Raw genomic sequence first — 14,689 nt, 5'->3', positions numbered from 1 at the left:
CCTAATGCAGGTTGGCAGCCGTGGGTAAGACCCAGTAGTCAGTACATCAATAGCATATGGGATGGCAAAACTAGGCAGGCGTGCATGGACCAGAGCATCTCTAGCTAATGAGGCCAGGCGATCAGCAGTGTCCACAAACAGGATGGCTTGCTGATCTAAGAAGCTCGAGATCATCTTTAAAGCAAAGGGCAAATGTATTAAGCTTCCTTGAAAACTAGCCACATTTCACCTCAAATATCATTTATTGATTCCAAAGTAAACTTTGAGAAGAATTAACATAGCTTTTCCATATTTCAGAATATTTCATCAAAAAAATTTCCAGTAAATTTGAGGAAAGAAGAAATTTTTTTTTTTGGCACACGGGCTTAGTTGCTCCGTGGCATGTGGGATCTTCCTGGAGCAGGGATCGAACCCATGTCCTCTGCATTGGCAGGCGGATTCTTAACCACTGCGCCACCTAGGAAGCCCAAGAAGAAATATTTTTAAAAACCAGTAATTTTCTAGCAATTTAAATAAAAGCTTTCCCAATTCATTTCTCCATTTTTAACATTACACATACATGTGACAAGTTAGGAAAAATAAATAGAATAAAATGCTTTTTCTCTTACAGACTTCTAGAGTTGATTGGTAATAAAGAAGATACAAAAGCACGGACTCTTGGACCCAGACTGCCTTGGTTTCAATTTTAATTCTGCAATTTACTCGCTCTATAACCTTGGGCAAGTTACTTAATCCCTCTGTACCTCAGTTTTTTTCAATACACAATGGAGACGATTTCCTCCCTCTCACAAGGTTGCTCTGAAGATTAAGAGTTTATGCATTTGAAACCTTTAGAACAGTCCCTAGAAAGTATAAAACATTCAGTAAACACTGCCCATTATGAGATCTAGGCCAAGTTCACGCCCAATACAGAAATCCTTTCCATCAGTTCTCTACTCAATGCATTTCACAAGTGTGCCTAAACTAGTAGAGCTCATTATGAAGCTGAAAACTACTTCCTTTCTGGAACAATACTTAAAGTCTCTCATGTCCTTCAAACAGAGGAGGCCCACAATATCTTCAAGCTGAACATTCCAAGTCACTTCAATTAGTCTTCACATCTCCAAACTCCTGACTCACCACCCCTGTTCCACTGCCTAGAAATGCTCCAGTTTATCAGTAGTCAACTGAAAATATGGTATCCAGAATTAACAGCACACCATGCACACACAATGCCCTACATTTTCTCAGTATTCCCACACATTGATTTTCACAACTCTAGGAAATAGACAAAACAAGATAATTACTATCATCTTACAGATGAGAAAACTGAGGCTGAGATTTAGACACTTGCTCAAAGATAGTCAATAATCAGAGAAGCTGGAACCAAAATGTTTTTTCTAACTCTTCAGTTAGACCAGCATAGCCCCGCAGAAGTGCTACCTTCCATGACAAGTAAAATGGAATTCTATTAACACCACCAACACTAACTTCTTATCAGCAGCCACAACACTGCTAACATGCAGCAAGCCTGAAGTTAACTAAAAGGCCTTGATCTTCTGTGTGTGAATCTCTATCAAGCAAGGTCCCCTTTCCCGTCCTGAACCTAAAGCATAACTATACTCTGATTTTAACATATTTAAAACCATTTTGAATCCAGCTTCTCTCAACTTCTGTATAGGTTTTTACTCAGATTTAGGTCGCCCTAAGTCTCCATTCACTCAGGACACTGTTAAAATGCTTAGGCCAAAGAATATTAAAGATTTCCCTCTAGGAAGATGTGCATCAACCCTAATGATTATCATGTTCTTTTTTTTAATTTTTAAATACTCACATGCCAGCTGTTGATATGATTAATAATAATGTCCTTTAAAATTTAACTGAGCACCAAACAGACGCTTCTCTAAGGAAAATATATAAATGGCCAAAAGCACGTGAAAAGATATTCAACATCACTAGTCATCAGAGAAATGCAAGCAAAACACACAGTGAGGTGCCACTTCACACCTACCAGGATGGCTAGAATCAAAATGTCAGACAATAACAAGTGCTGGCATGGAGCAAACTGGAACCCTCTTACATCGCTGGTGGGAATGTAAAATGGTATAGCCATTTTGGAAAACAGTCTGGCAGTTCCTCAAATGATTATTAAATATACAGTTACCGTATGATGCAGCCATTCCACTGCTAGGAATACACCCAAGAGAAATGAAAACACATGCCCACACAGAAACTTGTATATGAATGTTTGTAGCAACATTACTCACAATAGCCAAAAACTGGGAACAACCTAAAAGTTCATTAACTGATGAATGGATAAACAAAATGTAGTATATTCATATAATTCAGCTATAAAAATGAAGTAACTGATACATGGTACAACATGGATGACCCTTGAAAACATGCTAAATGAAAGAAGCCGGTCACAAAAGACCACATATTATGATTCCATTTATATGAAATATTCAGAATAGGTATATTTATAGAGACAGCAGAGGTTGCTTAGGGCTGGGGGGTACTTGGGGGTGACAGTTAAAGGGTAATGATTTTCTTTTTGAGGTGATGAAAATGTTCTAAAATTTTTCTTCACATCTTTATTGGAGTATAATTACTTGATACTGTTGTGCCAGTTTCCGCTGTACAACAAAGTGAATCGGCTGTATTTATACATATGTCCCTATATCCCCTCTCTCTTGAGCCTCCCTATCCCATCCCTCTAGGTCATCACCAAGCATCACCAAGTTGATCTCCTTGTGCTATGTAGCAGCTGAAAATTTTCTAAAACTGACTGTGGTGATGGCTGCACATATCCATGAATATACTAAAAACCACTCAATTGTACAATTTTATTATTATTATTATTATTATTATTATTATTGTTATTATTATTTGGCCATACCACGCGGCATGCGGGATCTTAGTTCCCCGACCAGGGGTTCCCTGCAGTGGAAGGGCAGAGTCCCAGCCACTGGACCACCAAGGAATTCCCAGAACTGTATACTTTAAATGGGTAAATTGTATGGTATGTGAATTATATCTCAAAGTTGGTTTTAAAAAAGCTCAGAGGAAAGAGATATTTTTTCTTTTTCTTAGCTAAAACATTATCCAGACTGCTTTACCATTAGTCAGAGTTCTATAAACTGTGTATTTATACACTTAGCTAAACACTTAATATGTCTGGCATGGCTAAAGATCATTATCTATTAAGAACCTCTAATGAGTCTAGTTAAATAATCATTAGGTTGAGAACACAAGTGTCAAAACATGAATAATCCTCTAATTCTCCAGCTGATGGACTTTATCCCTGACAAAAACACATCTGTATCTACATTCACAAAACAAAAACACCAAAACTATATGTGTAAAGTTCAATATGAGACCTTATGGAGAATGTGACTTACTGGAACAGCCAATTCAAAAAACTAATAGGAAAATACTATAAATTAATGAAAGATAAATACAATATGATGCAATATAAAAACCAAGAGTTTTGGATTTTGCTTGATATTATTTTACTGACATACAGCTCAGTAGTATCAAACAGCTAATTTAAACATCCATGGTATAATTAGGGATTTAACACTAGATTTGAAAAACTGAACACTTGGATTTTATATACTTCAGTAATACCTAACTCTTCACTGAAAGTTTGAATATCTTTATGAAAAGATTACCCCAAATTAACTAATTATTGAAAAGAAACCTTAGGCTTTTCAGAAATACTATACTATGCTTCTTCATTTCAGCCAAAATAGATTCATTAGACTTGAGGCCCAAATTTCCAAAACAAGGAAGTGAATTGTAAACTTTCTCATAAATAAGCTTGGAATAAGCCTGTTTATTAATATTTATAATAAAAACTATCCTTTGAATGATGCTTTACAGTGTACAAAAGACTTTCTGTCTACAAACTTTAATTTACCAAGCAAATCAACATACGACATGAATAAAAGGACTTTTTCCCCCATAAAGAAAATTCAATATAAGGTACAAAACATCCTCCCCTTTTGATCAATGTTATATAGAAGGATGATATCAGCTTACTCCTAGGGACAAAAGATCTGTGGCTAGAAATGTGTCTTCTTTTAACTTTCAAAAAATATATTATTCTAGAATTTTAAATTCACAACTTCTTCATAACCTCTTCTTTCCTTACACTTTAGCAGTTTTCACATAAGCTTTCTGTCTAATGATAAGGGACCTAGTGAAACTGAGGACAGCAAATGCACTGGGCTAAAATCCAGAAGAGATGTCAGAAAATCATATGCAGAAACACAACTGTGCTGTAGATTTCTTTCTGAAGGGAAATTTTATGGAATATGCAAACTCCCATAGATTTACAGATAAAAAGTTACTATAAAAATCTTTCAACTTAGCTTTTCAGGATGCAAAAAATAAACTGTGGTGGATAAATAAATGCTCTCATTATTTTAAGATTGTATTCATTTTATTATAATTACTCTACCCTTTCCAATATGAACTCCCTTCGCCTCATTTTGGGTCTCATCTGTTAACACCACATCATCCTCCCCAAGTTATGAGCTTGACAGGCTAACACAAGATCCCTACTGATGTTTTTCCTCCTTAACACTTCCTGAACATAGCTTAAAACTTTTGCAGAGGGGTGGGGGGCATGTTTTAGCATCTTTGGTACACTTCACTACAGGTCACTCTTTTGAATTCAAAAGAATGACTCAATAGTCAAAAGACCATGAGCTTCCTGAGGGCAGGGACTATGCCTTATTGAAGGCTCCATCGAGCATGTCTTATGCCCTGTGCTCAATAAAGGGTTGGAGAATGAATAGATGAATAGACAAAGGGACAGATAAATGCTATCATCAGCTCTGTGGCCTTGAAGAAGCCATTTAACTTCTAGGAACCTTATTTCCTCATCTGTAAAATAAGAAGAGAATACTGACTCTGCCATCCTCAAAGGGTTGTCAAGAAATCCACAGGCAAAATTTAGGGAATACTTTGCAAACTCTAAGGAAGCATAAAAATGTAAGCTAACCATTTTCTCCCTTTAGATCCAGTCTCATATTTAATGTCTCCTAGCATAATGATGTCTCCAGATATGGCCTACTCTTTTTTCTGATTAGGTGTCCAGAAACAAATACTAAGTTTCTACAGATATATACTACACATTATCATACAGAAATATGATTACTCACATAAGTAATATATCCCAAAGCATATCAGCAGATATAAATTAGAGCTAAAATTAGAAACTATGTCTATCACAAGTTAACATTTCAAAAAGTTATTTTATATAAAATAAAGTCAAAAGTTTAACTCACCGCACATTTTTCCACTTTGCCAGCATTATTAGCCCATTTTACTAAAGCTAATAATCGAACAAAGAGTTGGCGTGTCCGGCTAGCAAACTGCACTATCTCTATTTTCCTTTAAAATAAAACAAAACAACTCTTAATGAACGAACATATTTGAAGGAGTATTTCACAGTTTATTTCACGTGAGCTAAAACATGAATCAGTCTTTGTTTACAACCATTACAATGAAATGAACCACCTAAAATATTTATCTAAACATGAATTATTGTCACATTTTGTATACCACCTGCATATGCCTCATTTTCCACCTCAGAGTAATAAATCCAACAGAATGCTTAAGCAATGAATATTTTAAAATTAATTTTGTACTGGAATAACAGTTGTTTACTAAAATATACTAAATTCACAAACATAAAATTATCATATAGACGTTAACTGGATCACAAAGGGGACCAAATTATGGTTTGAAATTGAAATTATGAGTTATGAATTAGTAACCTTTTTGGTAAGAGAAAGGAAGTGAAATAGCTCTTTACCAAAGCTTGAAATTGTATTATTTCTACAAAAGCTAGGGCCCATTTCCCATCTTGCAAAAGCATGATTTATAAAACAATAGAGAGCTTGACTACACAACTCTTTACCAAACTAATTTCAATGACAAAGTACTAAAAATAAAAGCTAGAAGGTCTGTCCATATCTATTTCTATGCTATACCTGCTACAATGCTTTTTCTCCCAATACTAATCAGTATTTTTATCATCTTCTCATAAAACCTTAAAAGCTTTACGTTGTCAATCACATGCTAGCTAGACCTCTCAACTTCATGTCAGCTACAAAACTGGTAATCATACCTTTCATGGTTTACCTTAAGACAAAAAAATATTCAACAGGCCAGGACTGATGACAGGCTCCAGCAAGACACTAACCTCCCTCCAAGTGGACACTGACATATTAATCTTACTACAGCTGTTCAATGACAGATAGATCCAACCCACATCTCTGCATCTCACCAACAGCAACACCATGACGCAATGCACAAAAATGAAAGTTTCTGCTGAAGCATAATCCTAACTGAAGACCACAGAGTCTAGCTCCTATTGAGAACATATGTAGTCCACAAACAACCTGAAAGGCTTCCTTAAGTTTCAGCCTGCAATATGATTATCGGTAGCAGAAAGAGAAGAATCAAGGACACGGATACAATTATGTCTCTTTGCCAGTGTCTGTGAAGGATCCTTAGAGATAAAACAAGCAGAGAGCATCACAAGCAAGCCTGGAGCACAGCAGAAATGTTAAATGTACACTAAGATCTGGCAGTCACCTCAGTGCTAGGAGCCTCAGTGCTGTCATTCTCACTCATCAACGGCTTACACAGGATGTGAGGTCTCTTCTCCTCTCACAGAGCAAACGTATCTGTATATTATTAACTCTGTTTGCCAGATGAGATCCTCTGCTGTAAAGGAGACATCCCCCTTTGTAAACTATTTTCACATGTTTTTTCCTTGACACCATGCTGTCTCAAGTGATAGGCAGCATGAGTTGGTTTTTGCAAGGCCCAGTTTCCCTTCCCACCCCAGAGTGGACAGAACAAATCCTGATTTTCATTTCCTTCCTTTAAAACAGACTAGCCAAACCATAGTACAGGTATCCTTCAATCATCTCTTCCACCTCTATCTTTTCGATCTATGTCTAATTCTATCAGAAAGGTCATTGGGGGTGGGGGTGGATTGCAGTCACTGATAAATGCTAAAATCCACCCTAGTAAGATCCTTTTGGACCCACCTCCTAGAATCATGGAAATAAAATCAAGAATAAACAAATGGGACCTCATGAGACTTAAAAGCTTTTGCACAGCGAAAGAATCCATAAACAAGACAAGAAGACAACCCTCAGAATGGGAGAAAATACTTGCCAACGAAGCAACAGACAAAGGATTAGTCTCCAAAATATACAAGCAGCTCATACAGCTTAATACCAAAAAAGCCATTAACCCAATCCACACATGGGCAGGAGACCTAAATAGACATTTCTCCAAAGAAGACATACAGAAGGCCAACAAACACATGAAAAGATGCTCAACATCACTAATTATTAGAGAAATGCAGGTCAAAGCCACAATGAGGTATCACCTCATACCGGTCAGAATGGCCACCATCAAAAAATCTAGAGACAATAAATGTTGGAGAAGGTGTGGAGAAAAGGGAACTCTCCTGCACTGTTGGTGGGATTGTAAGCTGGTACAGCCACTATGGAAAACAGTTTGGAGGTTCCTTAAAAAACTAAAAATAGAACTACCATATGACCCAGTAATCCCACTACTGGGCATATACCCTGAGAAAACCATGATCCAAAAAGAAACAAGTAGCATAATGATCATTGCAGCACTATTGACAATAGCCAAGACATGGAAACAACCTAGATGCCCATCAACAGATGAATGGATAAAGAAGAAGTGGCACATATATACAATGGAATATTACTCAGCCATAAAAAGGAATGAAATTGAACTATATGTCATGAGGTGGACAGACCTAGGGTCTGTCACACAGAGTGAAGTAAGCCAGAAAGAGAAAAACAAATACTGTATGCTAACACATATATATGGAATCTGAAGAAATGGTACTGATGAACCCAGTGACAGGCAAGACTGGAGATACAGAAGTAGAGAATGGACTTGAGGACATGGGGCTGGGGTGAGGGGCGAAGGGGAAGCTGGGACAAAGTGAGAGAGTAGCATAGACATATTTACACTACCAGCTGTAAAATAGATAGCTAGTGGCAAGTTGCTGTATAACAAAAGGAGATCAACTTCATGGGAGATGTCTTGGAGGGCCAGGACGGGGAGGGTGGGGGGAGTCACGGGAGGGAGGGGATATGGGGATATGTGTGTAGATGCAGCTGATTCACTTTGGTGTACCTCAGAGACGGTACAAGAGTGTAAAGCAAATAAATTCCAATAAAGAGTTTAAAAAAAAAAAGATTATCACCATATTAATGGTGAACCAAAATCAATTAGATGAAATTTCATAATAAGTGTGACATTCTTCATGTAAATTTTTTTAAAATTTATTTATTTATTTATTTATTTAATTCTATTGGCTGTGTTGGGTCTTTTTTGCTGTGTGCGGGCTTTCTTCTTTTAGCTGAGGTGAGTGGGGCTACTCTTCGTTGTGGTGCGCGGGCTCCTCATTGCCGTGGCTTCTCTTGTTGCAGAGCACGGGCTCTAGGCGCGTGGGCTTCAGTAGTTGCAGCACATGGGCTCAATAGTTGTGGCTCACAGGCTCTAAAGCACAGGCTCAATAGTTGTGGCGCACAGACTTAGTTGCTCCGCGGCATGTGGGATCTTCCTGGAGCAGGGATCGGACTGGTGTCCCCTGCATTGGCAGGTGGATTCTCAACCACTGCGCCACCTAGGAAGCCCCTTCATGTAAATTTATATATTTATTTAGGCTATAAAATACAGAGTACTGTCTTAACAGTAGTTTATATAAAAAAAACACTTTAATGTCCAGTGGCACATAAGCTCAAGAAATAGTAACTAAACAGAAGTTCATTATATATATCTAGGAAATAACACTGTACTTTGTGCTATGTGGAGGATTGTGTTAAATTTTTAAAGAGACATTTTCAAACATGCAGTGGAAGTATGGCAATGACTGAAGGCAAATCATATGGGAAGTGACTAAAATAAATTTATTATGTTTAAAAAAAAAATCCACCCGTGACTTGGTATTTTAAAAAAGATCAACCAAAGAGCATAAGCAGTTCCAAAGATAGTCAAGTAGCCTATACTGTAGCCACAGTTTAAATCTCTACCACCTGATTTCTTTGTAACTTTAATGTATCTTGTTCCTTTGGACTACAGAAACATTGCAGCATTTAGTGAAACATAATAGACTTTCAACTATAGAAACATAGTAGCATTTAGTGAAACACAGAAAGCATTTAGTTGCCGGTTTTAAGCCGGAAACTCCAAATGAATCCAAAATCTCTTAACTATGAAACAGCAACAGCAGTAGGCAAATGTCCACTCTCCAAAGATATCTAATAGCATCATTGTAGCAAATGATAAATTAGCAGCCAGCTTTCTGAAGTCAGTCTCTTCCTCAGCTTTCTCCATTTAGCTCTGTATCTTCTACATTTTCCTATCGCCTCAGGCACTTGACCTGGTCAGTGATTCAATAAAGGTTTCCAGAAGAGAAGGTCCAAAGCTGGCCTCATACCAAGAATTGTCAAGGATGAGGAAATGACACTTCCCAGGGCTCCTTAAACAAATGGTGTGAAAAGTCACCCTGGGCTCTCTGGGCCTAGGTTCCCGGTCCACAACCCTACCACCCACACCTGCACATACCTCCCGACCCTCCCCCCCCCGACCCCCCGACCCCCCCACCCCCACACACACACACTCTCTCATAGATATATCAACACAGACACAGATTTAGGGTTTTTTTTCATACTCACCTTTCCACATCAGATTTTCTTGGCAGTCTAAGAAGAAAAAAAAAAAGAAAGAAACTGACTAAATATATGCACACCATCAAAATGTGATAATGGTCTTTACTTTGACTCTATTAAATACCTTAGTACTTCAGAAAAACTAGATAAATAGCCACTACAGGCTTGTGTGGCTCCCTACTCCTTTTTATTTTATGAGTTTCCAGCAATATAGCTGCAAAGGAAAAACTAACAAAGGAACATTTCTCTCCATTCAAAGTGCTTCAAAAGATACTGCATGTACCTCATTTAAAAAGCCCAAGTCATGCAGATACAGAGAATGGACTGGAGAACTCGAGGTATGGGAGGGGGCGGGGGGTGAAGGGGAAACTGAGAAGAAGCGAGAGAGTAGCACAGACATATATATACTACCAACTGTAAAATAGTAAGTGGGAAGTTGTTGTATAACAAAGGGAGTCCAACTCGAGGATGGAAGATGCCTTAGAGGACTGGGGTGGGGAGGGTGGGGGCGGAGTCAAGGAAGGGAGGGAATACGGGGATATATGTATAAAAACAGATGATTGAACCTGGTGTACCCCCCAAAAAATAAAAATAAAAAAAAAATAAAAAAATAAAAAGCCCAAGTCTTACACTAGCACACTACATCACAGAGTCAGAGAAAATATTCTTTTAAGACCAAAATGGTCATGGATGCAAGGTACTACTTAGTTGCCGGCCTCCCTACATTCAATGGAACCCTGTTTCCAAACACTAATCCCTCCATGTTTTGTTATGGTGGGTGAAACTGGAAGCTAGGCATGCCAAAGGGCCAGCATCCACCCAGGGCTGTACGGTAATTATGATGCCGCTTGGTTAGATGCAAATGATTACTTTTAAACAGCTCCAGTAAGATTTTGATCTCTTTTTTGCTACTTCTCCAGTATTGATAGCCAGCAACCAATGTCACCATTTTCCCCGATAAGTTATACCACTTAACATTCTCACATCCACCGATGCTTAGAAAGGTCCTGATCTGCTTCCTGAATCGCCACATTCTGTAAACCTCTATCCCATGGGCCAAGATTCAACAGCCTGAACTCTAAAGCCTCCCCTACATCCACTCGGCTCTTGAAAGAATACACCACTGAGCTGCTTAGACCCTCTTCTCCCAACGACACGCCACAGGTGCAGAAAAGCTAAAACCACCCCCAGAGATTCGAGGTAGAAGGAAGGGAAACTATTAAAATGAGCTCTGACTTATAGTTACCTACAATTCTTAGGGTAGACAGTGAGATGGAAGCTCAATTTATGATCCAAGTGATAAAAGAAACTAGGTAACAGCTAGAAGGACCAGCAGATCAGAGTATGAAGCAAAAATTAAGGCCTTATTATAAGACTGCAAGTAAAAGCAGCTACTGGCAAGTTCCTATACCTGTGAAAGATCTGGAAAACACTGCTTGAGAAACCTCCCTTGTCCTCAAGAGAGGGAGAGAATGAGAACCATGGTTGCTTGTGTGTATGTGAGAGAGACTAAAACAGAACAGTAGAGCCTCTGGGGGTAGAAAGAACAGGAATCATTGTTCTAGCTCTTCCCCCCGTCCCAGAGACCCTAAAAGGACCATCTCTTGCCAGAGGTGGTGTCATGTCAGGGACAAAGGATAGGCTTTGCTGCCTGCATCCCTTTCCCCCCAGTTCCTCCTGATCTATTCAAAATTCCTTTATGGATGACAAATCCACCACTTGGGGCAAAAACCCTAAAGTGCAAATCTTTGGAAGAAGTAAGTCCACAGAAACCTTATTTACACCAAAGTGTTTAAAGACAAGTTTACATGACTGAGATCCTAGCATTTTCTGATTTTAATTAAAAGAGGTTTTAAAAAAAGTAGAACCCAAGTCTCTAAAAAATCATGGCAGAATGTAAACTCTAGGATGAGAGCATGTACATGAGTGGGGGAAGAGGAGGGGGAAATAAACAAACAAAAGGAAAAAAATAGAAATCTGGGGCCAAAAACAAACCACCTTTTTTACTTTCAATAGTCCACAGACAAGCATCAAATGTGGCAGAAATAAGACTCATAAAGTATACCTTGAACACTGGTTTTACATTAATACATTAATTCTGACAGTTTCTACCCGGGACAAGGAAAAATACATGATTTAGGAACTTCCAAGGTATATTCCTAAACCAATTTTGGTTACCACAAATCAAGAGAAAAAAGTTATTTTGCATACCTATGTATCAAGAGCAACAGTGAATTTTCCCCTTAAATTCTCCATGATCTACAATGACACTTGCCCTGACTATGTGCCAGTTATTGTCCTAAGCCCTGGGGAAAGTAGCAAACAACTCAAAATCCCTGTCCTCATAGAGCTTCCAGTGGAGAGGAGACAGACAATAAACTAACAATAAGTGCTGTAGAAAAAGAAAGCAGCGAGTAAGAAGGATAGGTTGAAGGGGCAGAGTACTTGCTAACGTACTGAGTGTGCAGCTGGAAGAAAGAGGAGCCAAGAATTGCTCCACAGTTCCTGGCCTAAGCATCAAGAGGAAGAATGGAGGTATTATTTAGTGAGACAGGAAAGTTTGGGGCAGATCACATGGAATCAGGAGTTTGGTTCTGGACTTGGTCCACTGAAATGCCCATTTGGTACTTAAATGTAGGCACCTGAATATAGAGTCTGCAGCTCACTGGAGAGGTCTGTGCTGGAGAGATAAGTACGGGACTCATCATCATATAATGGGTGCAAGATAAAATATAAAACTATATACTAATTCTACAGCAATAAAGTCAATGTTGCTCTTTTCATAACTAAGTGCTAAAACAGTAAGAACAAAACAATTCAAAGAATTTCTACAAATGCCCTATGGAAACACAAATTATACAAATTACAAACCACTGATAACAGCGGTTTTCAACATTTTCCCATAGCTATACATAGGACGGGTACATGGTACTTTTCTCATGGATATTCAAATTCTTATGAAATCCAACAATAAACGGTGGGGAGAAGTACATTACCACAGTAATCCCTAATCATGACAGCTATTTAAGTTTCTCATTAGATAGGGGAAGGCTTCTTTCTGTCCCATTCAATAAAGTACACTAAATCAAAACTCTCAGAATGATGTTTTACAGGAATAAGTCAAATCTATTCTAATTCTTTCAGTCATCTGCAAAAATATATTTTAAGTCTCTAGCAACAAATTACTGTGACACTTCATAGCCTAATGCCTACATACTAATGTATTTCAATTGAATACACCGATGTGGAGCCTGCCAATTGATAAAAGATAAAAATGAATCTAGATGAAAGCTAGTAATTCTTACTTTTGCTGAACCTGAATTTTAAAACATAAAACAGTAATTCAAGTATATATACGCCTAAATATTAGTGTCTTTTCTTCACACACCTGAAAATCATTACAATATATTCTGCTCCTATTCTGAAGGGATTAACACCCTAATCATGTCCCAAGGCATTTCACTGGTAACTTGGTGATTTATAAACTCCCTTCATACCCCCAAGAGAGAATAACACCACGCTAGTTACCAAAAAATTCTTTAGTTACACTAAATGCGTGAAAACTTCAGTCTCAAATGCTCCAGAAGAACAAACTTGGAATCCAAAATTTTGCATTATTTTATATACATCTCCCGAGTTCCAACTCTGTCAGAAGCAATTACACCCTACGTTTAAAATGTACCGTAAGAGGCTGTAAAACAATTTCTCATCTTTGGGATTTTTTTTTTTTTTAAAAAGCTCGAATAGTATGTATTCCTAAACCCTAATCTTGGGGTCTGGGCTAAAAAGCTTCCAACCAAGAAATCAATAGGGTTCAGCTAGCAAATCGAGCAAAAATTCCAAAGACGGGCTTTTCAGGAGCCTAACAGCGTGCATAATTCACAAGTCTCCGCCGCTTCATCTCCAGAAAGACCCCAAATGCAAAGCTTCTCCTCCACCTCCGCTGGGCCCCAAGAGTTCAGAAATTCTAGACTAAGCAGCCTTTCGAGGAGAAGGAGGTGAGAACCTCTCAGCCGGTTGGGCGGGAAGAGGGGGCTGGGGAGCAGGCGTGGATTTCGCGGCACTTACAGGTCCGTCAGCACCATGAGCTCCGAGTAGGCCCGGTGCAGCAGAAATTCGATCAGGGTGCTCAGCCGGTAGCCAGGGCTAGCCGCGGCCGCAGCGGCCGCCGCCACGGCGGCTCCGGGAGGAGGAGGCGCCGGGGCTGACGCCGGGCCGCCGCTGCCCCCGCCGCCGCCTCCGGGCGGGACCAGCTGGTGGTTCTCCAGCTGCACTGGGGCCATGGCGACGCAGGACCGGGCTTGGCGCAGCGGCACAAGATGCAGCCCTGGAGCCTCCCTCCCCGGCGCTCGATCGCCGCGCCGAAGTGGGCGCGGGCGGAGTCGCCGCCGCCGCCTACTACCGCCGGGCTGCTTCTGAACAGGAAGCCGTGCGCCGGCCACGGAGGCCCGCCCCCATGTAGCGACAAGCCCGCCGGCTCCAGGGACAGGAGCGAGGGGAGGGGGGAGGCGGGGAGGGCGGGGAAGCGGGGCGGTCACCGCAGAAGCTGCGATCCCGCAACCGATCAGAGGCCGCTCGGCCAGATAGCTGCAGCGTCCATGTTGATGGCCCGAAGCGGAAGTCGTTAGAGAGAACGGAAGGGGAGCCAAAGGGGGACTTCCGACAGCAACTTGTGACTTTTCTCCCCGCTGTCGGGCGCGGGGACATTGCGGGGGGGCGCTGGTGGCGCGTGGGAGTGGGGCGGGCCCCGCGCGCAGGCGGGAAGAGCGGAAGCGGCGGGCCAGGGCCGGAAGTGAGTGTGAGGGCGGAGCCGCTGTCGTCACCGCGGATGTCAGCATTTACCCCGCCCTTGTCCTCGCTGCCCTCCCGGGTTTCAAAAGCTCCGGTTTGCGCTGAGGTGTCGATCAGCGCTCCGGTGGTGAGTGCAACATGGCCGGGGAGGCCACTCCATCCTAAGTATTCGT

At 40.3% G+C, this 14,689-nt stretch overlaps 1 protein-coding gene across 4 annotated transcripts in view; it reads right to left on the bottom strand.

Moving 5' to 3' along the window:
• The window catches only part of MED14 (mediator complex subunit 14), a 68,150-nt gene extending 53,710 nt beyond the window's left edge, over window positions 1–14,440 (bottom strand). For 2 of the 4 annotated variants that reach the window (XM_057717838.1, XM_057717839.1), the window contains exons 1-4: window positions 13,794–14,439; window positions 9,732–9,758; window positions 5,277–5,382; window positions 1–174 (exon numbers count right to left, since the gene is read on the bottom strand). In XM_057717838.1, coding sequence (XP_057573821.1) covers window positions 1–174; window positions 5,277–5,382; window positions 9,732–9,758; window positions 13,794–14,008 — 522 coding nt within the window. In that variant the 5' untranslated portion in view covers window positions 14,009–14,439. Of the gene's footprint in view, window positions 175–5,276; window positions 5,383–9,267; window positions 9,411–9,731; window positions 9,759–13,793 lie in introns of those variants that run through there. The other 2 variants (XM_057717837.1, XM_057717840.1) reach the window with 2 other exon arrangements.
• Between the last annotated feature and the right edge of the window lie 249 nt (window positions 14,441–14,689).

This window comes from Hippopotamus amphibius, chromosome X (genome assembly GCF_030028045.1).
Source record: "Hippopotamus amphibius kiboko isolate mHipAmp2 chromosome X, mHipAmp2.hap2, whole genome shotgun sequence".
Taxonomy (NCBI): Eukaryota; Metazoa; Chordata; class Mammalia; order Artiodactyla; family Hippopotamidae; genus Hippopotamus; species Hippopotamus amphibius.
Note: the sequence above shows the minus strand (reverse complement) of the source record. Positions and strands in the feature narration are given on the sequence as shown.